A 24,429-nucleotide genomic window follows, 5' to 3' on the forward strand; every position below is an offset into this window, starting at 1 on the left:
TGTTTCATTCTGCATTCCCAGGTCCAGCCCTAAACCTGGGAGGTGATGGGTCCTCCCTAATGTTTTGGTTAAAATAATGAACTAATTTCAACATCCATCCCCCTAACGATGTGATTGTTGATTTTCATCTCTGCCTTCTTCAGTTTGAAAACGAAATCATCCTCAAGCTGGACCACGAGGTGGAAGGCGGCCGAGGGGACGAGCAGTACATGCAGCTGCTGGAGTCCATGTGAGTTCAGTGCCCAGGGCTGCAGGGCTCTGTCCTCCCCTGGAGGCCAGCCTGGAGGCTCAGGGGCACGGAGGAAACTCCCGTGTGGGGAGAAACCTCACACCCCTCGCTGGCGTGGCCACTGCTTTGATGGTGATCGAATGGGAGAGATAGAAAGACACTTTGCTGTGGGGAAGAGGGAACTAGTCTACCCACACGTTCATCTTCATGATCTTGGCTGCGGAACGATTCTCGCTGTTCTCCTGTCTTCCTTTTCAATCAATGACAGATATTGATCATGAGCATCACGTCCGCACACATGCAGTGCTCAGAGGCCATGCTCAGCGCCCTGCCTGCATTGGCTCGTTTAGGCGAGTTTACTCTTTGGTCCCTACTTCACAGAGGGGGCCCTGAGGCTCAGGAAGTCTCTTGTCCAAGGGAACGAGGACAAGTCAGTGAGTGGACAAGCTGGGACCCACGCCGGGCTCTGCCTGACCCAGCCGTAGACAGGGCACAGCTCCCAGGAGCACTGGACTTGGAGACAAGTGATTGTTTTGTTTTGTTTAGTTTTGTTTTAACAGCTTATAATTTGCATACCATACAAGTCACCTAAAGTGTATAATTCAATGGCTTTTAGTATATTCTCAGAGCTGTGCAACCTTGACCGCAATCAATTTTAAAACCTTTTTGTTACCTCCTGAAAGAAACCCTTACCACTTACCCCTTAGCCATCATCTCCCTCCCGTATGCCTAGTTCCTGCCTCTATAGAGCTGTCTGTTCTGGCCATTTTGTATAAATGGAGTTATGCAATATGTGGTCCTTTTGACGGGCTTCTTTCACATAGCATGTTTTCAAGGTTCATCTGTGCTATAGCATGTGTCAGTAATTCACTTTTTTTTTTTTGCCAAATAATATTCCACTGTTTGGCTATACCCCATTTAGTTTATTCATTCATGTGTCAATGGACATTCATTCATTTCCACTTGTTGGCTATTAGGAATGATGCCACTACGAGCATTCATGCACAGGGTTTGTGTAGACCAGTGGTTCTCAACCTTCTGGCCCTTTAAATACAGTTCCTCATGTTGTGACCCAACCATAAAATTATTTTCGTTGCTACTTCATAACTATAATGTTGCTACTATTATGAATCGTAATGTAAATATCTGATATGCAGGGTGGTTTTAGGCAACCCCTGCGAAAGGATCTTTTGACCGCCAAAGGGGTCGTGACCCACAGGTTGAGAACCGCTGGTGTAGACATATGTTTGCCGTTCTCTTGGGAGGACACCTGGGAGTGAATTTGCTGGGTCGTGTGGGAATCGACATGTAACCTTTTGAGGAACCATCAGACTCTTCCCCAGTGGCTGCACCACTCACTCTCCCACCAGCTGTGCATGAGGCTCCCATTTCTCCACAACCTCCTCAACACGCGTTAATGTGGGTCTGGCTGACCACAGCAGTCCTAGCGGGTGTGAGGTGTTGATTTGCATTTCCTTGATGGCTGAGGCTATGGGGCAACTTTTCATGTGCATATTGTCCATGTGCGTATCTTTGGAGAAAGACACTGGTTTTTATCCCTGGTTCCATCTCTTGGCAGCTGCAGGGCATTGGGCCCCGCCTGCAACATCTTTGGCTTATTTTCCCCATCTGTGCAATGGGGAGAATAAGCCTCCTGTGGTTACTTTGAAAACAGAATAACTATAAAGCACTTGGCACACAACAGGTAAAAAGCTCAATAAATGCACTCTCAGTTTCTGTCATGGTAGTTGCTACCTTCCTACCTCCCACCCCCAAGAATTCTCCCCTGGTTTAGGAATGGGACTCAGACATCCCAAATGTCCCCCTAATTGTAGATTCTTTGATTTGTATTATTATCTGATAGAACTCTAATTTTGGATGCTTCCTCCAATCTTCTTTGAGTATTTTAACTTTAACAACAAAAGCAAACCGAAGGCCTTGCTTTAACCCTCACAAGGACCCTTCTGGCCCCACCAAGCAGGCAGAATGGAGCCCCAGGTAGCAGCATCCCAGCAGGCCCCACCGCCTCCTGTCCCTGCACAGCCCTCACTAAACACCTAGAGCACAAAAGCCGCTGTGTCCAAGGAGTAGCCTACCACCTGCTCTTCGGTGGGTATAAATGATTCTCCGGGTGGGCGGGGGTGGGGGGAGGGCGGTGACATTTTGCCTGAGTCAATGTTTTCCTTAAAGTTCGAAAAAGGAAAATCTAAATATTGACCAGAAGTGAAAGCACATATACTGCTGGCAATTTCCATTTTTATGAGCGGATGGGGCCCTGTGGCAGTCTTCAGATGATCAGCGGGATTTTCAAATCCTTCCTGAGTGAATATTTATAAAAGGAACCCTCAGAGGCTGAGGAAATGAGAAGCAGCTCATTATTTTTCTCCTAAGTCAGAGGTGTGAATGATTTTTACAAAACCAATCAAGGCGAGCCCGAGGAGCCAGGACCCCATGGGACATCCAGCGGCCCAGCCCCTGCTTCTTCCTTTGAACTCTCTCAGCCTCAGTGTCCTTATCTGCACAGTGGGGATAAACTCACAGTCCAGAGTGATCTTAGAGTTTTTGTTGAGATAACCAAGAAAAGTCATGTAAAAATGCTTGGCTCATAGATAGTCCAGAAATATTAACTATCATTATTATTCATCTCCAGGTGGATAGTGATGGGGTCATTTGAAGCTACGAGCCCACCTGTCTTTCTCCTCTAGGCTAGTCATCCTCACTGCCCCCAGCCCGTCCACATCTGTCTTAAAGTGACAGTCCCACATTAAAGTTAGAAGTGAGATGTTCTCTGCTCTCCTGTATTCCATCTGCTTGAGAATCCTATCTAATAAAGAGGGGATATGCTAATTGACCCTCATGTCATCGCAAAGATGGCGGCACCAACAGCCAATATGGAGAGAATATGCTAATTGCTGTCCCGCCCTCAAAGATGTTGACGCCCACAGCCAATAAGGAGGGAATATGCTAATTGACTGCCCTGCCCTCAAAGATGGTGGCGCCCACAGCCACAAGATGGCTGTCAGGGGAGGTCAGTTAGAGGCAACCAGGCCAGCAGGGGAGGGCAGTTAGGGGTGACCAGGACAGCAGGGGAGTGCAGTTAGGGGTGACAGGGCCTACAGGGGAGGGAGAGCAGTTGGGGGGGACCAGGTCTGAAGGGGAGGGCAGTTGGGGACAATTGGGCCAGCAGGGGAGCAGTTAGGCATTGATCAGGTTGGCAGGGGAGTGGTTAGGGGGTGATCAGGCTGGCAGGCAGAAGCAGTTAGGGGCAATCAGGCAGGCAGGCAGGTGAGTGGTTGGGAGCTAGCAGTCCCGGATTGTGAGAGGATGTCCCAGTTTGGAGAGGGTGCAAGCTGGGCTGAGGGACACCCCCCTCAGTGCATGAATTTTGTGCACCAGGCCTCTAGTATTTCTAGAAGTAGGGAGGCGTGGAAGGCTAAAGAAGACAGAAAATGTGTGTTCTGGGGCCTGGGGCCCACCCAACGAGTTCCACACATAGCCTTGAAAGGAGCAGTGACAGTCAGCTCTGTCAGTGCAGCTGAAGGGCATGGGCCGGGTTCCTGCTTCTGAGGGCCCTCCATGCGGAATGACAACCAATTTGAAGTGCAGTCCCCCCCAGCCCCCCCAAGGCAGACATAGACACCACCACCCTCCTTCCACGGAGTGAGGAATTACCTGTGCTGCCTGGAGATTTCCACAGCTTTCTCACTGTCACTTCTTCTCCCCTGTGGGCCTCAAAGGGGAGGAACAGCTGAGTAACCTTGGCAGGGCCGGGATCCAAGCCCAGCCCCAGGGGCCTCGTCTGTAAATGCAGGGCTTTCATAATGCCTACCCAAGGAGATTTTGTGAGTATTAAACAAGGGAATCAATAAAGCAGGCTTAGCACAGCCTCTGGAACACAGGAAGTACTCAGCACATGGTAGTGCCATGATATATTATGGTACATTTTTATTTCTGTATCTGCTTCCTTTGCTAGATATTCCAGGGGTCAGTGACTCCAGAGTTTCTAGAACAGAACACATTTAGTGGATGGAGGCATGGTGGGTGGATGGATGGTGAATGGAAGGATGGATGATTTCAAACCAGTCTGCCCATTCATCTCACATTCCTAGGCCATATGAGCAGCTTTCTTAAGAATAGAGAAACGAAGAAAGCCAAGACTTTGTTCTCCTAAACCTTTGCTTCTCAAAGTACCAGCAGTATCAGCCTCACCTGGGAGCCTGTTAGAAATGCAGACTCTTGAGCCCTAGCCAGACCTGTGGAGTCAGAATCGATTAGCACAGTGCCCAGGTGTTCCCACACATATTGAAGTTTGCAAAGCAGGGGACAAAGCCAGTGGTTCTTAATGTTGGCTGCACATTAGAGTCACTTGGCGAACGTAAGCAGGGAAATGCTGCTGCCTGGCTTCCACCCCTGAAAATGTGATGTTACGCCCCCAGGGTGGGCGCTGAGCTTTGTAAAAGGCCCCTGGTGACTAGCACATGGCCAGGGCAGAGAACCGCTGGTCTGGCTGTGCTCAGGCTCTGAGAACACCACACATTTAGAGGGTGGATGCTCATGGAGGGCCCTCAGAAACAATACACGTTTAGAGGAGAAATCACATCCTCGACACCAGGCTGCGTTGTGTTTAAGGTGGGAAGCAGGGCTGCACATGACCGTCCCAGAAGGAGTCAGGCACAGCTGTGACGGGGCCTGACAGGCCAAAATCTGAGGGCAATTTGCATCTCTCTTTGAGAGCCAGGAGACAGGTGCTTCTCCCACTGAGATGATGGATTTGTCTGATCGCAGCCACAGTTTGCAACTTCGCCTCCTTGCAGCCTGGTTTGGCTTCTGGGAGGAAATGACCCCCCCCCCCCCCAAAAAAAAATCCTTGTCTTTCTTACCTGTCCCCTCCTAGGAGCTCTTGAGACTTAAACTTCCTCAGGAGAGTAGGCAGAAACAAATGCCCTGGGTAATGCTTGTCCATGGCTACACGGGATGCCTGAGGCCATGACGCAATGCTTCTCCCCGGGGAAATATTGAACAGTGATCATTTTGGTTCCCAAGGTCACCATTTACTATCTGATCGATATTGGGAAGGTCATTTCACCTTTCTGAGCCTTGGTTTCCTCAGTTGTAAAACAAGAGGAAAATTTTTTATTTATCAGAATTATCCTGATGGTTTCTTAAGAAAAAGTGATTGGTATAGGATCTGGTCCAGAATAAGTGATTAACAAGTAAGTAGTCATTAATCAAAATTTTAATCCATCCATCTCTTCCTACCTAGCCTGTGGGCTGACTGAGGGCAGATATGATTCTTTTTTATATTTCTTTTTTTTATTTTATATCTTTCTTCCATCCTTGCCCCAAGCAATGCCTAGCCTAGTGCCTAGCAACCAACAGGTGTTTAAGAAATGCTATGTTCTTTTGTGGGTATTTTTGTTTGTTTTTTAAAATGTAGAATATTAATATAACAAATATTAAATTTTCAAATAATAGATCCACATTTAAATTGAACAGTGAACATTATCTTCCTCTATTTCCCTACCTAGACCCCTCATCAGCAGCAACCACTCTGAATACTCTGGGGTTTATCCTTCCCGCCCATATCCTGCAGATTTATAAACACATAGACACACAACACAGAAGCGCATTCCCGCTCACACATAGTGCTTGCTGGTTGAGTGTGCAGATGCTTAAGCCAGACTGTTGGCATTGCTCACCTGTGTGACCTTGCACAACTCAGTTGACCTCTCTGTGACTTAGTATCCCAGTTTGCAAATATCCCATCTCATAAGAATGTGATGGGAGGTTAAGTGAGTTAAAATTTGTGAGACGGTTAGAATAATGCCTGGGACATGGTAGGCTCTATGTGAGCAGGTTAAATAAAAAAACAATTATTGTTTGGAGTCTTACTTTTCACAACTATATATTTTTTCGAGCTCTTTGTGTTAAAACATATTGATCTCTCATACTTTTTAATGGCTTAATGGAATTATAGTTTGTGAATATGCTTTAATTTACTTAACCATCTGCTTATTGATGGAAATTTAAAATAGTTCCAACTATTTCACCATTAGACATAACTTATCAGTGTTATAAGTATATCCTTGCATACTTCTGAGGACATTTCTGAGGAATAGATTCCCCAAAGTAGAATTATTGGGTCAAAGGATATGCACATTTGCGATTTTGATATTGTGAAAATTGCTACCCCCTCCCCAAAGTTGTACTGATTTACTCCCAATGTGGGTGTATAAAGGTGACCGTTTTCCTGAAACATTGCCCACACTGGAAATCTATTTTTATTTTTCCCCATTTTGATGGTGGGGGGAAAATCACAGTTGACCCTCAAATGCCATGAGTTTGGATTGCGAGGATTCATTGAACTGTGATCCATTGAACTGCTATATACGTGCAAATAAGTGTATAATGAATAAGTGGTTGGAAAATGCACAAAATGAGCCAATGAACCAGGGGAACTTGAATTCACTAGATTATTTGGCTTGTGCTCCACCCCACCCCACCCCCCAGCTCACTGCCCTCCTGTCTGCCCACAGCCTGATGGAGTGTGCCGCCGAGCACCTGACCATTGCCAAGTCCGTGGCGAACTTTGTGAACCTGGTCAAAGGCCTCCTGGAGAAACTGCTGGACTACCGGGGCGTGATGACGGATGAGAGCAAAGACAACCGCATGAGCTGCACCGTGAACCTGCTGGTAGGCGGGGTGGAGTCTGGGGACAGGCCTGGCTTTGGGGCTCACTACTGTTCTTAATCCGAAGACAGCACCTAGGGCTTTGTGAATCAGACAGATGTAAGATTGAACTCCTGCTCTGCCATCTGCTGGCTCTGTGTCTAAGGCAATCACGTCACCTTTCTGTGCCTCAGTTTCCTTATATCTGAAATGGGAATGAGTATTGCCTTTAGCACCTAACACATCCCATGGAAGGAAGACGGCAGCAGGAAGTGGTTAAGAGGTGAGCTTTGGAGACACACAGCTCACGGGTTCTCGTGCTCCCTCAGATAATTAGTAGAGTAGACAGTCAAGGAGGCTTTCTGATGGTTCTCAACCTGTGGGTCGTGACCGTCGGAAAACACATATAGCATATCAGATATTTACATTATGATTCATAACAGTAGCAAAATTACAGTTATGAAGTAGCAACGAAAATAATTTTATGGTTGGGGGTCACCACAACATGAGGAACTGTATTAAAGGGTCGCGGCATTAGGAAGGTTGAGAACCACGGGAGCGGGGTTTTCCTGGAGTTTAGCAGTTTGTTTCTATGAAGACACAGAAGTTAGTAGAAGAAATTGACCTTCAGACTCACCTGGGAGAAAGCTTTGGACAGGCCGTTCTAGAAGCAAGTAGACCCTGCTAGTTTTGGGTGTCCGCATGGTATCAGGGTGGTAGACAGGGTGGAGGTCAGGGGTATCAGGAGAGCTGAGGTCTCGTATGGCTCTGCCACCCTCTGACTCTGTGCCTGGAACACATCCCCTGCCCCTCTGGCTGCACTGGAGTCCATCGGGTTTTCTCCAGGTGTGGCCCACAGATCCCATCAGGACCTTCTGGCTCAAAATCTGTAAGGACTTATTTTAAAATACACGAGATAGGATCTCTGGGTAGAGCCCAGGATGACCACTGGTCTGAATGGCCCCTGAGCTCAAATAGGTATTTCCAGGTTTAAATGTCTTTGGCTGTGGAATCTCACTGTAACCCCTGATAGTTCTGCATGGTCAGGAGTTATGATCATTGGGATCTATTCTGATTTCTATGACTGTTACTCTGATTATTGCTGTTACTCTGATTCCAACTCAGCCCCACCAGGGTGCAGGGTCTGCACCTGTGAAGATCAAGCCAGGCTGCCCTCACAGTGGACTTTGTCAGCGTAGGTGGCCTCAGCCTCGGCAGCCCATCTCTCAGCACAGCCAATAGCTCCACTCCAGCCCCTGATACGTGATGGCTGGTACTTCCTCTGTCCCTCCATTGTCTGAGGATCAGGGAGTGATTCCCACGGCAGAATCTCCTAATGAGGCTGTTGGATGCATTCAGGAAATGCAATTTCTTGCTCCCATCTCGGGCGCCCAGATAGTAAACACCAATCTTCCTTCTCATCTCCGTCACTGCACCCTCCACCCCTGCCGCTCTGCAAAAAAAAAAGCACTCACCACTGTTTTCCTTCCCACCTAGAATTTCTACAAAGATAACAATCGGGAAGAGATGTACATAAGGTAAGATTTTTGTTTTCTAAAACCCAGTCCTGCTGTGTCACTCTCCTGCTCAATACCCATCGATGGCTCCCTATTGTCTTCAGGCGAGAATTTAAACTTACCTTCTTGGTCTCAGGCCCTCTGTGTTCCGATTCCTATCAATCTCAGATTCAGCTCCTTTCATTCCCTGTCATCAGCCCGCAAGCCCGCTGGGAGTTCTCTGACCTGCCATGTTGTTTTGCGATATCCACAGCTCAAACTCTCCTTAACCCGCCTTGTGGCTCGAGCTGGGTCACTTGCACTTGTATTTGGTGCAAGGCTGGCACGTGAAGCCCAAGTCCTGTGTTTATAAGGCATGTAGTCAGGTCATTGGCAGCCCAGTTTCAAAGGGGAAAAAATGCTATGATGTATGATGGCGCTTTCTTGTAGGCATTTGAAAGGCAGCTATTTGAGCATGTAATGAAGGATTTTTTGGGACATTAGCCTGGAGCAAAGAACTCCCGTGCCAATTTTTCTCAGAATCTCAGATTTTTTTCTTCAAAGTTTAAAAAAAAAATCCTGTTATTTTTACTCATTGCAGAAATAACACATATTAATTACCAAGACAAAAAATACTCATAAAACACAGACAAGCAAAACAAAAAAATGAAATAAACTCCAATAATCCATACATATTCCCAGACCCTTTTCTATTTATATATAAATTGAATTCTACACATGCACATTTTTTGCAAAAATGGGATCACATTGCTCATAATGTATTCTTTGCTTGACACGAATTCCATGTCAACAGATATATTTCGACATCTTTTTTTTTTCTTTCAACATCATTTTTTTAAAATATATTTTATTGATTTTTTACAGAGAGGAAGGGAGAGAGACAGAGAGTTAGAAACATCGATGAGAGAGAAACATCGATCAGTATCCTCACGCACATCTCTATGTCACCAGGACCTGCAAAGCGCAGTTGACCACGGCTCCTTCAGGCTCTGACTCAAAGTCTGAACTCACTCTGCTAGCACTGCGGATAGGTCTACCCGCTAAATTTAGTTTAACGTTATTCCAGAAACAGGAACTATCACTTGGAAAAAGTATAATTCCATAGGTTGTCCTGAGCTTGAGAGTATTTCTAGCATCACTAGACATGTCTTATTGTAGTAGCGCAAAGCTGTGGGTTCCGAGAGGCCTGGGGTCTCCCCTTGTTTTTCTGAGACCCTGGTTATTTCCCTCAGCCCCTCTGGGCTGCGATTTCCCCTGCAGGATGTCTTCGTTCTACCTTGTGTTCTGAGGATTACAAGAGATGCTACAGGTGAAGTGCCCGGCACATGGTGCCCTCCCTCCAACCTCTCTTCTCTCCTTCCCACTTTAGAGACACAGATCTCCATAAGCTTTGGAGATTTGAGGACTATAGAGTCATCTAGGAAAACCACATTTGCCTAAACCAGATGTTGTAGCCAAGGATGTAGTCTAAAAGTCTGTTTTATTTGGCAGACATAATATTTAAAGACACTTTTAATTGCCAATTTTTTTTAAATCTAGAGATTTTTACCCCAAAAATCAAAATTTCCCACTTCTCCTGAAACACCGAGAAGGTATGGCGGCACTGGGCCCTTATCCTGTCCTGACAACTGTCACCCAGACCGGTGGTGGGGCTCCTTGAGGCAGGGTAGGGGAGCTCTGGGCACAGCACTGTCTCTGCTCACCCCTGAGCTTCCGGGGCATCTCACTCACTGCCCAGCTGGCACCGGTAGGTGTTTGAGTTTGAACCCAGGTTGGGCCCGTCAGGGTTGTTGCTGTGGGCTCTGTAGTTGATCACCACACCCTGCAGTTGACGAAGGAGAGGAGAGGGTGCGCTGGCGAATTAGGGGTTATAAGCACCAGGAAGGCTCTCCCTCTGACTGTGCTCTCCACGTGCTGTGGACCCAGCCATCAGAGATCCAAGGACCAAGGACAGGCAGGCGGGGATAAGGCGGGTTCAGCCATAGATGGAGGGGTTTCTAAAGGTGGACCACAGGCTCAACACTCCCTATGTGCAGGCCACGTGCAATCTCACTGATCACTCTGATTGATCAGCAGGAAGTTAACGGGTCGAGGGTGGAAAGGCCATAATTGTAGAGGCAGAAATAGCTGGTTTCAAAACCTGGTTTTACCTATTTCTAGCTCCATCTACTTCAACACAGGTCTTAGTTTTCTTATTTATGAAAGGATCGTAGGAAGAATAAATGGATAGAATATTGAAAGCACCATTTGATAAATGAATGAATGAATGAGATCATTCATTCATCCCCTTACCTGCAGATGCCAGTCCACGTGTCATACTATGGAAACCTTGCTGGAAGCCCCACCTGGATGAATCCTGCTGTCATAGTACCATAGATCCTCCTCCATGACATTCATCACAGCTATCTTTTGGCAATTATTTATTTGATGATTTGATTGACATCTGCCCCCTTCCCCTAGACCAGTGGTCAGCAAACTCATTAGTCAACAGAGCCAAATATCAACAGTACAACGATTGAAATTTCTTTTGAGAGCCAAATTTTTTAAACTTAAACTATATAGGTAGGTACATTGTTATTAACTTAATTAGGGTACTCCTAAGGCTTAGGAAGAGCCACACTCAAGGGGCCAAAAAGCCGCATGTGGCTCTCGAGCCACAGTTTGCCAACCACGGTCCTAGACTATGAATGGCAAGTCCTGAGAATGGTGTCTACTTTTCTCCCCACTATATCTAGCGCCTGGTACAGCCGTGTGCTCAGCACAACTTGGCTGGTTGAATCAAGAAATGAGAGAAAGGTCACTAGGATGTCCTGGCTCATTAGTTATCAAAAACCACTAGCTGACTTTTTCTCCTCAAAATCTTTGCCAGTCCCTGCCCTAAGGTCAGGCAGCCTGCATCTGGCTCGCGGGCCATGTTTCATGTGGCCAGCTTCTCCTTTGGTGACATTCTGCGCAGATAGGTTTCTTCTAGCGGGAGCCTGAGCCTGAGCACTGAGCTCTGCTTTGAGAGCAGCTGCTTCAGAAGCCCTTTGTTCCCTGTGGTTAGGCAGTCGGGGCAGAATCTTGGCAGACGCCGCCTTCCCTCTCAGAGGAAGAGACCGGGGCCTGCATCACAGCATCGCCCCTTCACTCAAGCACTAAGCGTTGCCTGCTCCTGATGACATGCAAGTCGCCAGAGCAGTGGTGCTCTGGCTCTGAATCTGTTTCCAACAGTGGCAGGTTCTTCTTTGTAGAAGAGCCGAATTCACAATGAAAATAGATAAGAACCATTACAGCTCAGTGCTGGCTCTAGGCTAATCACTTCCAGTGCAAACTTGCATTTATCAGCTGCAATGCTAGCCGTCACTTTCTGAGCCTTCCGACATGGACTGCTTGGCTCTTTATATGCCCATAGGTGTGTTCTGTGAGCGTTGCCATCTTACCGATGAGCAAAGGAAGGCACCGAAAATTAATTTCCTGCCCCTTAATACCTATTATGTGTCAAATTAAGAATTGACCAGAGCTCCCTTCCTTTGTTCCTGTCCTGTCCTCAGCACCACTCATCCATACAGTCATCCCCGGGATCAGAATTGGAGCATCACATTGTAAATGGACGGGTGGTGGGGATGTGATTATTGTTGAATAGTAGATTCTCCCTGCTGACAGCTCCAGGTCTGGAAGTGAATATCCAATCTCCAGCCCCTGGTCCACTTCCTTCCTTAAATGTACTTCCTTTATCCCCAGAGAACACTGAAGAGCAGGTAGGATCTGCCCCTTTGCAGGGCCGTGGCTTGTTCATGCTCTAGAATAGGACAATGACCAGAGCATGGGCTCTAAGGGCAGTTACCTGGGATCACGTTTCAGCTCTTCTATTTATTAGCACGTGACTTCTGACGAGTTACTCAGTTCTCCTTCCCTGATTTCCCTTGTCATATTGCATCGGCTGGAGTCTTCAGTATGAAGTTGAATGGTACTGGCCCGAAGCATGCCTGACTTTTCCAGGCCATAGTTTTCTCATCTGAAAATGGGCATCCCCAGCAGACCCATTTTACAGGGTTGTCATGAGGATTAATGATCTGAGGCATTTAAAAGACTTAGCATAGTGCCTGCCGCACACCCAGTGCCCCACAGATGCCAAGTGCTGTCATCATGACCACACAGGGGCCCTGGCTAGTAGGGAGGGAGAATTCCCCAGAGGTACTCAGTTGCTCTGTCTGGCTTCTACCTGGCCCTGCCACCTGCCTCCTTATCACCTGGTAACTCAGCTTGTTTCCCCAAACAGGTACCTGTATAAACTCCGCGATCTTCACCTGGACTGTGACAACTACACGGAGGCTGCCTACACGCTCCTTCTCCACACTTGGCTTCTCAAGGTACTGCCCTTCCCATGAAGTGGATTCATGCAGGAATTCCCCTCGGGCCTCACAGCAAGTGGGAGAGTTAAAAAGAAAAGAAAGAAAAGAAAAAAGAATTAGCCAAATAAATTTTGTGTTGCTCTGAGTCTAAAAACTCTTGATCTGGCAAGGTTACTTTTCTGCACTGCTTCTCCTGGGCACATAAGGTCTCTGTGACCTTCACATTTAGCAGCAACAGTAACCCCTCGAGATATGTCTTATGGTTTTATAAAACATCCAACTGTTTTCTATAACATCCAGACATCAACTGTAAATCATTAGCACACCCAGACCTCCATTTGAGCCATTTTCCTGCTATTGAAAGTGCTACTAGAGCTGGACAAAGTCTGAGGGATTTCCTCTGGCTTTTGAAGAGCTGGGACCATGTCTCCTAGGAGTTCAGAGAAAGTCCCTACACACCACATATATGAGCCAGTAGAGCAGTGGTTCTCAACCTTCTGGCCCTTTAAATACAGTTCCTCATGTTGTGACCCAACCATAAAATTATTTTCGTTGCTACTTCATAACTGTAATGTTGCTACTGTTATGAATCATCATGTAAATATCTGATATGCAGGATGGTCTTAGGCGACCCCTGTGAAAGGGTCGTTCACCACCAAAGGGGTCGCGACCCATAGGTTGAGAACCACTGCAGTAGAGCGTCAAGCGTGACTCAGCAAAAATCAAGGGGTGCTTCCCAAGTGTAGCCTGTCAACCAGTATCTCTCCGACTGGCCGCTGACACCCAGGGTGGCAGGGAGACAGCTCCTCATCCATGGGGGAGACACCCGCCCTCGGTGGCCCCTCAGCCCCTGGTGACCCCACATGTCCTCTCTCCACAGTGGTCAGACGAGCAGTGTGCCTCACAGGTCATGCAGACAGGCCAGCAGCACCCCCAGACCCACCGCCAGCTGAAGGAGACGCTGTATGAGATCATCATAGGCTACTTTGACAAAGGAAAGGTAATTTGTCCCCCCCCCCTTTCCTCTCTGTGGGGACCCTGCTACCAGGAAGGGTGGCTCTCTCCTGTGCTCCATACCAACCCATCTGCATATCTCCATCCCAGTCCTAAGTCTGACCACTTCTCTCCATCTCCAGTCCTACCACCTTTGTTCATGGCACCAGTATTGCACACCTAGACACTCAGGTGGCCTGGGCTTCACAACTTGGTCCTCTACCCACAGTTCCCTCGGCCTCTAGGAGATGCCAGTTCGTAATAGTGAGATACGAATCGTACCCACTTCCTAGTGATATTGGGAAAATTAGGTGAGAAGCTGCATGTGGAACATCTAGCACAGGACCTGGTACATAGTGACATCTTGAGTTGTGACTGTCACCATCATCACCGACTCCACCTTTAAGGCCCCAGTTGAAGGCCATTTCCTCCGTCATTACCTGCTGCCTCTCCTCTGAATCGCAAGGCCTCTGGTGTTCCTCAGGACACAGTTTAGCACTGAATTTGGTCTGTCCTCGCACTGCAGTTCCTCGCATCTGTCTTAGTCTGATCCCCCCACCTTCCCTGAAAAGACAAAATGAGGTAATGTCTGGGAAGGCCTTATAAATTCCCAGGAGTTGAGTGGGTGAACAACACTGTTTTTATAATTTACCATTATAAGCCTCTTGAGGGCAGAGACTCTGCCATCTCTGGAACCTCCTGCCCTGCGAGACATCCAGTCAGTGTACTGTTGGTTTACTAGCTGACGAAGTTGTCACAGTGGGGTGGGGGGTGGGGGAGCCCCAAAAGTGCATGCTGAGCTTTGTTCTCTGTAAGGTATCCAATTCGACCCACCCTGTGCTAAGCAGAGAGGAAAGGGCATAATCCCCAATCTCAAAGACTTTACCGTCCAGTTGGCAAGATGGACATGCCAATCATGATGTTTTTTGTACGTTACCCTTTGGTGTTGTGCAGTTGTGGGAAAGGGGGTAGAACAGGGTGGTGACTAAATACTTTGGGAGCAGAGAGGAGGAGCAGATGGGTACGACTCACTCTGAAAGCCACTGTGTGGAAATTTCTAGAATGAAGCCCATATTCCTTAGCATCCTTTCAACTTCTTTTCCCCCACACCTCTCCTCATGGAAACTCATTGCTCCAAGCACACACCATGGCTTTCTACCCCGTAAGTCCATCTGTCGCCACCTGGTAGACTCCTCTACATCCCTCGGAACCCAAATTACATCTATTTTTGTGTGTGCTTTACTCGCTTATGTTCTACATTTATATCTGCTCCACCACTGTATACCATGCCACGCCTGGAAGCCAGCAGGCCCTGGACTGTATTAGGCTCAGGGATCTGTGACTATCAGAGGTCCCAATGACCACAGGGGCAGATGCGGGAGGAAATCCCAGGTCCCTAACTCCTGCCTGGCTTCCTTCCTGGTCCCTTAGTGGTCTCTTACACACGGGAAGAGCATTTCTGGCATATTATGGTATGAAGTTGGCAAAGACCTCCACTTGAGCCATAGTCCCCTGGCCAGCTCAGGGTGTTACCACCACCCCTTGTTCTGGCTGAAGAGGAAGTACCAGCCAGCCTGGCCCACGGACTTGGTTCCTTCTGGCACATAAAGCTCTTTTACGCTGCTCCCTACACTGTCCATGGGTTTACAGCCATGGCGCCTGCACTCCGCACTTGCTTCTATTTATTTTTATGCTTGGATGCAGAGAGAGCACTTTTGCTACAAAGCACACACTGCATTTTGGCAACCTGCCCTCTCTCCTCCCCAACCTCCCCCAGCTTCTCCATTTAGGTGCATTTTTCTATTTTAAACCAAATGTGAAATGTAATGAGTGTCCCTTGAGATCGCCAGACCTCTGCCCACCGTGCCTTCCCCGGCCTCTCTGCTGGGGCTCCCACCCCTGTGGTTGCAGATGGAGGGGTGATCTGTCAGCTCCAGCCTCACACAAAGCAGAGGGAAAGGGTCCCCTATGTCCAGGGATTGTTTTCAGAATTGGTTTTAAATACAGAAAAGACCTATCTTTTTAAACATCTCAATCACTCCTTTTATTACTCTAGTACCACTCCCATCCCCGCCTCTATGCGGCCCCTGCACACGCACACACCCCCAAATAACCCCACTGAGAAGGGACTGCGTCGTTTCAGTTACACAGATGACTGGGCTCTAGAGTGCGGCTGGGCAGCATTGGCATTGCTTAGCAATACTGGGTCCCATCGTGAACTAAAATTCTGTTTAGATGGTCGCCCGGCTGGTGTGGCTCAGAGGATGAGCGTCGACCTATGAACCAGGAGGTCACGGTTCAATTCCCAGTCAGGGCACATGCCCGGGTTGTGGGCTCTATCCCCAGTGTGGGGCGTGCAGGAGGCAGCCGATCAATGATTCGCTTGTCATTGATGTTTCTATCTCTCTCTCCCTCTCCCTTCCTCTCTGAAATCAATAATAATAATATATATATATTAAAGAATAACAACCAATTACAAACAGCTAACTAGGTTTTTTAAAAATTCTGTTAACAGGGTAGATCTCATGTCCTTACCACATACACACACCAAAAAAAAGAGACAGAGGAAGGGAGGGAGGGAAGGAGGAGGAGAGAGGGAGGGAGGGGAGATGGCCAGAAGGGAAAGGCATCAGGCTGGCAGAGTGGAAGGCCCCCAGGCATGAGCACCAGGAGAGTGGATCTGGCCCCATCTCTATCTCCAGAAACCCTGCGCCCAGGCACCTGCTTACTTCTCTGTGAACCATTTCTCTTTGGAAAATAGGGCTACACCTCCCTGCCCCGCCTGCACAGGGCAGCTGAGGGAGTTCATTCACTTCTGAGGCAGGAGTGAAGCAAGGCCCGGAGGCACCCCCAGGTGGGCATCCTGGCCCTGCTTTGGGTTGGGCATCTGAGCTGGGCCACTGCTCTGCCCATGAAGCTCTGCGTCTTACCTGGGGAGTACAGAAGCCACCAGTCACCTCTCAGAGGGGTTGTGAGGGCCTAAGAGCCTGTGGGGACCGTGTTCAGCCTAGTCTGCAGCTGCTCCGTTATTTGTGAAGAAACTGGGCTGAGAGGCAGAGGAAGGGCTCCTGGGAAGCACCAAGCTTCCTGTGCGTGGGACTGGGGCTCCCTGTGCGTGGGCTGGGGCTCCCTGTGCGTGGGCTGGGGCTCCCTGTGCGTGGGGCTGGGGCTCCCTGTGCGTGGAGCTGGGGCTGGGGCTGGGGCTGGGCCAGGCTTGTCACTGAGTCCCAGGAGACACAGCCACCAGGTCCCTTCCTCTGCAAAGGCCCTGCCAGCCTGGAGGCGCCCCTAACCTCTGTCTCCGTGCCCTTCCTGCAGATGTGGGAGGAGGCCATCAGCCTGTGCAAGGAGCTGGCGGAGCAGTACGAGATGGAGATCTTTGACTACGAGCTGCTCAGCCAGAACCTGGTAAGGTGCCACCTCAGAGCCGACTATTCTGGAGGCTGGTGCTCGGGACCTGGCTCCCCACAGAGGAGGGCGAGGGGGCGGGAGGCCAGCCAGGTGGGACACAGAGAAAGGATGGAGGGAGGGCCTGACCTGAGCCGGGCTGTGCTGAGCAGCTCCCTCCCCATTGGGAATATTTCCAAAGGGAGGAATTCTGGGAAAACTCATCAGACAGCCACTGGGATGGGCGTTAAGTACCTGCTTGGCACTGGGCGCTGCCGCGGCCGCTCACCCAATCAGCGCTGTGCTCCATTTGCAGTCAAATTCCCACAAATCACTGAGCCAATTAAATAAAAACGCAAATTTGTGCTTTCTGATTAACAGATAAATCACATTAAAGTGCTCCCCATCTGGCCGTTCCCCATTAGCTCCTGGGTGCTTGTGATTAGGGGGAGGGAGTGGAAGTGGGGGAGCAGCTATGCTGCTTGTGCCGCAGAGACCAGGCTGGGCGGGGAGGCCGCCTCTGCAGGGAAGGTGTGGAGAACTTTTAGGGTGCTGCCCCCCACCACCCCCCACCTACTTCCTGGTGACCTGAGAGCCAGACCCAGGACCCCATCGTAGCCCCTTTTAGAGGCCAGTCCAGCTCTAATGAGAGTCCGAATGTTGGGAGAGACTTTATAGGATGGTTTTGGGGGGGGGGAGGGGCTGGTTATGGAGTATAGTGTTCTAAGAGATGTGCTTGAAGAGAAAACACTTATATCTGCCCCATGAGTGTATCCACATAGGCGTTTGCAGATAGGGAGGCCCGAAGGCCTGTACACACATGCTCAGGACACATTTATGCATGCACACACTCACACACACACAGTACATATTCACACACATGCTGGCATGCACACACATCTGGGTACCAAGCCCACATCACAGGCTTGTGCCTGGGTCCATGCACACACATCTTCCATCTGTAGCAGGTTTCAGATGTTACAGTTTGTCCTTTTCTATGTGCCATGTCTGGCTAGTGATTTCTTTCTGGCTCATATCAATCACAAGAGGCCATCAGGTGTAAAGTAAGAGGCAAACTGTTCCAGAGATGCTGAAATGTGGAAAGCACACACCTCTTAGAGGTGATGATATATGCCGTGTGCACGCACAGGAAGACGTCGATATGCAGACACACATCCATCCACACACCCGCACGGACACAGGCCGGTGACAGCTGGCCGGCTTCACTTCCTTACCCACGGGCTGCACCAGGAGATAACGTTTCCTTATCTGCAAAATGGAGATGCAGTACTCGTGGGGTTACTATGAGGCTGATGCAAGTAAATGAGCTCGTGCAGGTAGAACAATTTGCCCAGTACATGGTCTGCACCAGATAGAGCTGCTGCAGGTGTCCCTTGGCATCCAGGGGACACTGGTTCTAGGACTCCCAGCTGACAAAATCTGCAGATGCTCAAGGCCTCTATGTAAATGGCATAGAACCTCTATTTGATATAGGCTACAGCAGGGTCTGCCTGCACACCGATTCATTTGCATGGATTCAATGTGATGCTGGGCATGTGTCAAATTCGAGAGTGTTTTTTTTGGGGGGGAACACGTTGGGGGACTTGTTTTCTAATACTTGAAATCTGTTGTTGTTGACTCTGTGGACGTGGAACTTGCAGATACAGAGGACCCGCTGTACTGTTACAATCGCAGACGCTTCCACCGATGTGCAGATGTGCGCACACGGGTGCTGGTGTAAGGAGCACGTCTGCACTGCGGCCGCCCTGAGCTGAGTGTGCCTTCGACACACATCTGGGTTGTTATGAGCTGTGAGTTTTCCTCTTTCAGGTCCAGCAGGCGAAGTTCTATGAAAACATCATGAAAATCCTCAGACCCAAGCCAGACTACTTTGCCGTCGGGTACTATGGCCAGGGCTTCCCCACCTTCCTGCGGGTGAGTTTGCGGTGACTTGTCCCAGGCCAGGCCCAGTTTGTGCACCTCAGCTGTCCCTCTGCCGGGAGGACTGGGTGCGCTCAGACACCATGCTCTCCTCCCTTCCAGCACTGCCCCACTCCCTCACCCCCCATACACAGAGCCGCCTCTGGAGTAGTGAGTTCCCTGTCCCTGCAGCAAAGATCTCTGCTACCCAGCAGCCCCATAGAGCACCAGCTCTCAGAGCTCTTAGACTTAGGACCCCCCTTTTCTCTCTTAAAAATTATTGCGGTCCCCAAAGAATTTCTGTACTTATAGCCTATATATACCACATTCGAAATTAAAACTAAGAAAATTAAAACTATTGATCAACTTATTTAAAATAAAGCCATCATTTGTCAATATAAACTTCATCTTTATGAAAAAAATAACAGTATTTTCTAATTTAAAAACTAGTACGAACAGTGAATTGTTTCCTGTTCCTGCAAACCTCCTAAATGTCTGATTGAGAGAAGACAGCGAGATGCTTACCCTGCTCTGCATTCAGTTGGCTGTAATCCCACACATCACGCAGCCTCTGGAAAACGGCTGCATACTCGAGAGAGAATGAGAGTGATGACGGCAAATGACAGCTTACCGTTATTATGAAAAGAACTTGGATCCTGTGTGGCCCGGAAAGGGTCTTGGGGATCCTCAGGGACCCCTGGAGCACAGTTTCTGAACCACTTCTTTTTGGATTATTCCTTCACTCATTATGTAGAGAGTTGAATTGGGTCAACTACAGGCTTCCTTCCGGTCTGGGAGTCTAGGGTTCAAGTCTGAGCTCAGGGAGATTCAGCAAGAACAGTAAACCTGGTGTCTGACTCCACTTGATTGACAGTCCAGTCAAAGAGACAAATCACTCACTGTTACCAGTCGATGTGGAAGTCACAGTGGGCATGAGCTGCATGCAGGAGGGCACATGCTGAGGGTTTCCTTGATGGAAGAGAGGTGCCTTCCCAAACCTGATGGTGCGTCAGAACCCCTGGGGAACTTGATAGAAATGCACGTCCTGGGCCCCACCACATAGGTTCCATCTCAGCAGGTCTGGAGTGAGGCCTGAAAATCCAAACTTCTAAAGTCGCCCGGGCTCTTTGGGTGGTCTCCCAGGTTCAGAAGCAACTGATCTATGGAGGTGACAGATGTGGGTTTATACAGAAGAACTTAGGGCCATCAGAGGCTGCCCAGATCTGGTCTAGAACAGGGATTCTCAACTCAGTTCTGTTGACATTTTAAACTAGGTCATTGATCTTGTGAGTGAAAGAATGTTTAGCAGCATCCGGGGCCTCTGCCCACTAGATTCCAGTACTCCTCTCCCCCCACTCCCCCACCCCCCATCCCCAAGTGATGACCAACAATGTTTCCAGACATTACCAGTTCCCATGGGAGGCAAAAACACCCTCTGTTTGAAAATTTCTGGTCTAGAAGAGGCTAATGTGGTCAAGGAAGGGTAAAGAGTGTGTCTCCATGGAAATAGGACCAGGAGCCAAATGATGGGAGACCCAAATGCTGGTCCCTCCCCGCCCACAGGCCCAGCCCACAGGGCCCATTAAAGGCCAGACATAAAACTTGTGGTCATATAAACAGGAGAGTAGGAGTGACACAGTGAACACTGAGTGAGGAATTATTCTGAAAGCTCTACAGAGGACAGTTTAAAGGAGAAGCTTTCAGCGTCCACGATCTTCTCTCCCTCTAGACCCAGCCTTTCTTAAGAAGTTGGGCCTGGCTAGAAGGTCAGTGAGCTGAGCTTCTCCTTTGCTCAGTGGGGAAGGAGAGAAAGATCCATAGGAAGCCACCATGGTCCCAGGCTCATGTCACAGCCTCCCAGCTCTGCTTGGACCACACCCTCTAAACCTGGGTCCTGAGATCTCTGGTGGTTTCATTTCTCTGCAGAACAAAGTGTTCATCTACCGAGGGAAGGAGTACGAGCGGAGGGAAGACTTCCAGATGCAGCTCATGAGCCAGTTCCCCAACTCGGAGAAGATGAACACAACCTCTGCCCCCGGGGACGATGTGAAGAACGCCCCAGGCCAGTGTATCCTTGGAGAGGCCCCAGCCCAGGGGCCGGACATGGGTAGCCCTGCTGGGACTGTAGTCCACAGAGCCCCATCTTAGAGCTCAGAGCTGACCAGCATCATTGACGGGTGCCAATTTCAGTGTCCAGTGTGGTGGGATACAGAGAACCCACCTGGGGAAACTCTAGATGTTGAATTCATTGGTTAATTACTCAGTCATTCTTGTAAGGAATACTATTGAGCTCCCACTCTGCGCCAAGCGTTATGCAACCTGCTGGAGACTATACTCATAACGTGGTTCTACCTCAGGGAGCGTATAGTTTAGTAACTAAGAGAGACATTGAACAACAGCACCATTAAATGTGTCGATAAAAATGTGATCCTGCCAAGAGGAGGCTATGCAGGTCCTGCGGTGGGGAGGGCAGGGAAGGCCTCCTTGGGGAAGGTGATGGGTAAGGTGAGTCACCAGCCAAAGGTTAGTGGGAGCTGGGAAGAATGTCCTAGACAGACGGACGGCCCATCATGTGCAAAGGCCTGAGTGGGAAGAAGCAGAGGAGGTTCCAAGAACTGAAATGGGGCCACAACGCTCTTCTAGGAAAAGCAAAACTCCCAAGTAAGGCCTCCAGGCTGTCCAGCCTCTGACTCCTGCCTGCCTCTCCATCACCATGGCCCTGACTCTTTCTTCCCTCGTTTCTGTTCCTTAAACACGCGAAGCTTGTTCCCACCTCTGGGCCTGCGCATGCTCTGTTCCCTCTGCTTGGCATGCCCTTCCCCCATCAGATCCTAACTTGGCGACACCACCTGGAAGAGGCCATCCCTGACCTAATGTGGCCTTCTCTGAACTCTTCAGGGCTCGTATCTCAGCCTCTGTGTGTTTTCCTTAGAGAGCTGATCTCAGTCTGTTGTTATCTTTGTGCTTTTTAAAGGTACGTGTAAGTTAGATGCTAAGCTCTGTGAGGGCAGGGACTTGAACATCACAGTAACTCCTACATCATCCCATGCCCCATATAAAGCTGACTCTCGGGAAATACATGCTGATTAATAAGGAGACAAAGAAAACAAGAGGAAAGGAAGAGGGAGATGGACACAGAAAGGGAGGGGGGAGGGAGCCAGCTCACTGGCGCACACAGAGGACAGAGGTGGCATGAGATGACGCCGTGAGGTGGGGCAGAGTGCGCTGTTCACAGGGCCTGGAGTCGACCCTGAGCAGGAGGCAGACTCCCAAGGAAAAGGCAGACAGCTGAGCAGAGGTGCCTCAAGCTAGCCTGGCTCCCCGCTTTGCACCCCTGAACACAAATTAAGTTATAGCCTTTAAAGTGGGCTTGACAGGTTACATGGCCAGTCTGCTAAGTCTGCCGAACTGTAATCCAAATGTATTTCCCTCGGGTGATGCATATTCACCTGTAACCTTTTCATTATGCTCGCCTGCCCTTCGTGCCTGCTCTACCGCGGTCGGTCGTTTGCAGCAGGAAATGCAATGGTGGTGGGGCTGGCTGGTTACAGATGCGAGTTTGGGTACAGACGAGACCGGGATGGACACGTGGAGTTGAGCAGCCCTGTGGCCGTTACTCTGGCAGGTGGAGGGGGCATGTGCTCCCGGCCGTGTAATCATATGGAGGCCTGATCCAGTGTCTGGATCCAGGTCTGTTGTTTGTTAAATGTCCTCTTCTTGCTATGCAGGACTGAGTGCTTTAGTGCCATCATTCCTTTAATCCCTGCAACATCTTGTAAGGTTAGTATTAATTTTCCTTATTTCATCGAGAAGGAATGGGGGAGGCAGGGAGGTAAGGTTACAAAGCTAGTTGGTGATGGAGTTGAGATTTGAACTCTAAGTTCTATGTGTCTCAAAGTCTGTATTCTTTCTATAATGCCAGCATTTTGTTTAAGACTGATGAACAGAATGTTCTTTGGTAACTAATTGTTCATGTACTAGGCATTTGCATGCATTGTTCCCTTGTAGTCTTCTAATAATCCCCTGAGATGGGAAGTATTACTCTCTGGACTTTACAAATAAGAAAACGGAGGCTCAAAAACTGTAAGCATCTGCACAAGATGCCCGGAAGTGATGGAACTAGGATTTGAACTCGGGTCTGCTTTTTACCAAAACCTGAGCTCTGTGGAAAAGCTGCTGGACAGTTTGGAAAGGTGACAGATGTAAGGCGACGACGGGTCTCCTGTCTTTCCACTTAGGTATCAACTGGGGGAAGACATTCAAAAGCAAAGGTCGCTTAGCTGGGTATCTCCTGCCCCTACCATCCTCTCTGCCCAGACCTCGGGGCCTCACTTCTATGCACAGCCTCAGCACCTGGTTAGAGTCTAGCCACACATCCTCCTGTGTCACTGGCTCCATTGGGTCAGGGTTGGATGACCCTCTTGGACCAAGACCAGTTGCTGAGGTCAGTAGACATGACCTAGAACCTTCTTTAAAACAGGAGCTAGCAAACTTCTCTATAAAGGACCAGATAGGAAATATTTCCATCTTTCTGGGCCATGTGGTCTCTGTCACAACCACTCAACTCTGCTGCAATAGTGGGGTGGGGGGGGGGCATCCATGGATAATACATGGATGGATTATCGAGGTTCTAGGCATTTTCCCACTAAACATCTTGGCTGCAAGCGTTTTCACCACAAACATTTTCACTGCAGAATGAATTCACCGTAAGGCAATTTTGCGGTAAAAGGACATAATAAAACAGGAAAAAGTGAATAACAAAATTAAAAAGACTTTGTTGCTATACATTTTTTTAAATGTCAATTTGTATTCGCATATGGTCACATGTCCATTGCTAGAGGTTCCAAAGCTCCATGGGAAATGCTGAGGTATGCAACATATACAGTATCACCTGAGGCTTTGCAAACTGATGTGTGATCATTTTCTAGTATAGTATGCAATCCGGCCCATATTTCCTATCAAGTAAATATATGTACTTGTTATCATCCACTCTTCAGACCACCCCATTTACATGTCACTGTGTAGACCGTTATGAGGGCTAAGATTTATATAATGTGAAGATGGGATTACTGCGAGACCTGTCAATGGAGAAATGAAATAAAACCAAACTGTCATGACAGCCAGCGTAAATACATTAAGTATTTAATGTATTTAAATTGATTCGTCAATGGAGAAATGTAACCAAACTGTCAACCAGCTATTTCATCTTTTACGGCAAAAAATGCTTGAAGCCAAGATGTTGACAGCTCAGATGCTTAAAAATATCCAACAAGCCCAACATTTATGGGGGTGGGGGGGGCAGTTGAATTGAACTTGGAATGATGTCTTGGCCATTTCCTACCTGTGAAAGAATCATAGCCTCCACTATCAGAAAGCTCAC

The 24,429-nt window shown here is 48.7% G+C and overlaps 1 protein-coding gene across 1 annotated transcript in view; it reads left to right on the forward strand.

Annotated features, from left to right (window-relative positions):
- DOCK2 (dedicator of cytokinesis 2) overlaps positions 1 to 24,429 on the forward strand; it is a 361,206-nt gene that overhangs the window by 316,698 nt on the left and 20,079 nt on the right. Inside the window, exons 34-41 of the mRNA XM_014534868.1 lie at positions 144 to 229; positions 6,766 to 6,922; positions 8,396 to 8,436; positions 12,677 to 12,767; positions 13,630 to 13,749; positions 17,061 to 17,150; positions 18,960 to 19,064; positions 20,976 to 21,117. Of these exons, the coding sequence (XP_014390354.1) occupies positions 144 to 229; positions 6,766 to 6,922; positions 8,396 to 8,436; positions 12,677 to 12,767; positions 13,630 to 13,749; positions 17,061 to 17,150; positions 18,960 to 19,064; positions 20,976 to 21,117 (832 nt within the window). The remainder of the gene's footprint in view (positions 1 to 143; positions 230 to 6,765; positions 6,923 to 8,395; positions 8,437 to 12,676; positions 12,768 to 13,629; positions 13,750 to 17,060; positions 17,151 to 18,959; positions 19,065 to 20,975; positions 21,118 to 24,429) is intronic.

The sequence above is a fragment of the Myotis brandtii genome, unplaced genomic scaffold, assembly GCF_000412655.1.
Source record: "Myotis brandtii unplaced genomic scaffold, ASM41265v1 scaffold1338, whole genome shotgun sequence".
Lineage (NCBI taxonomy): Eukaryota > Metazoa > Chordata > Mammalia > Chiroptera > Vespertilionidae > Myotis > Myotis brandtii.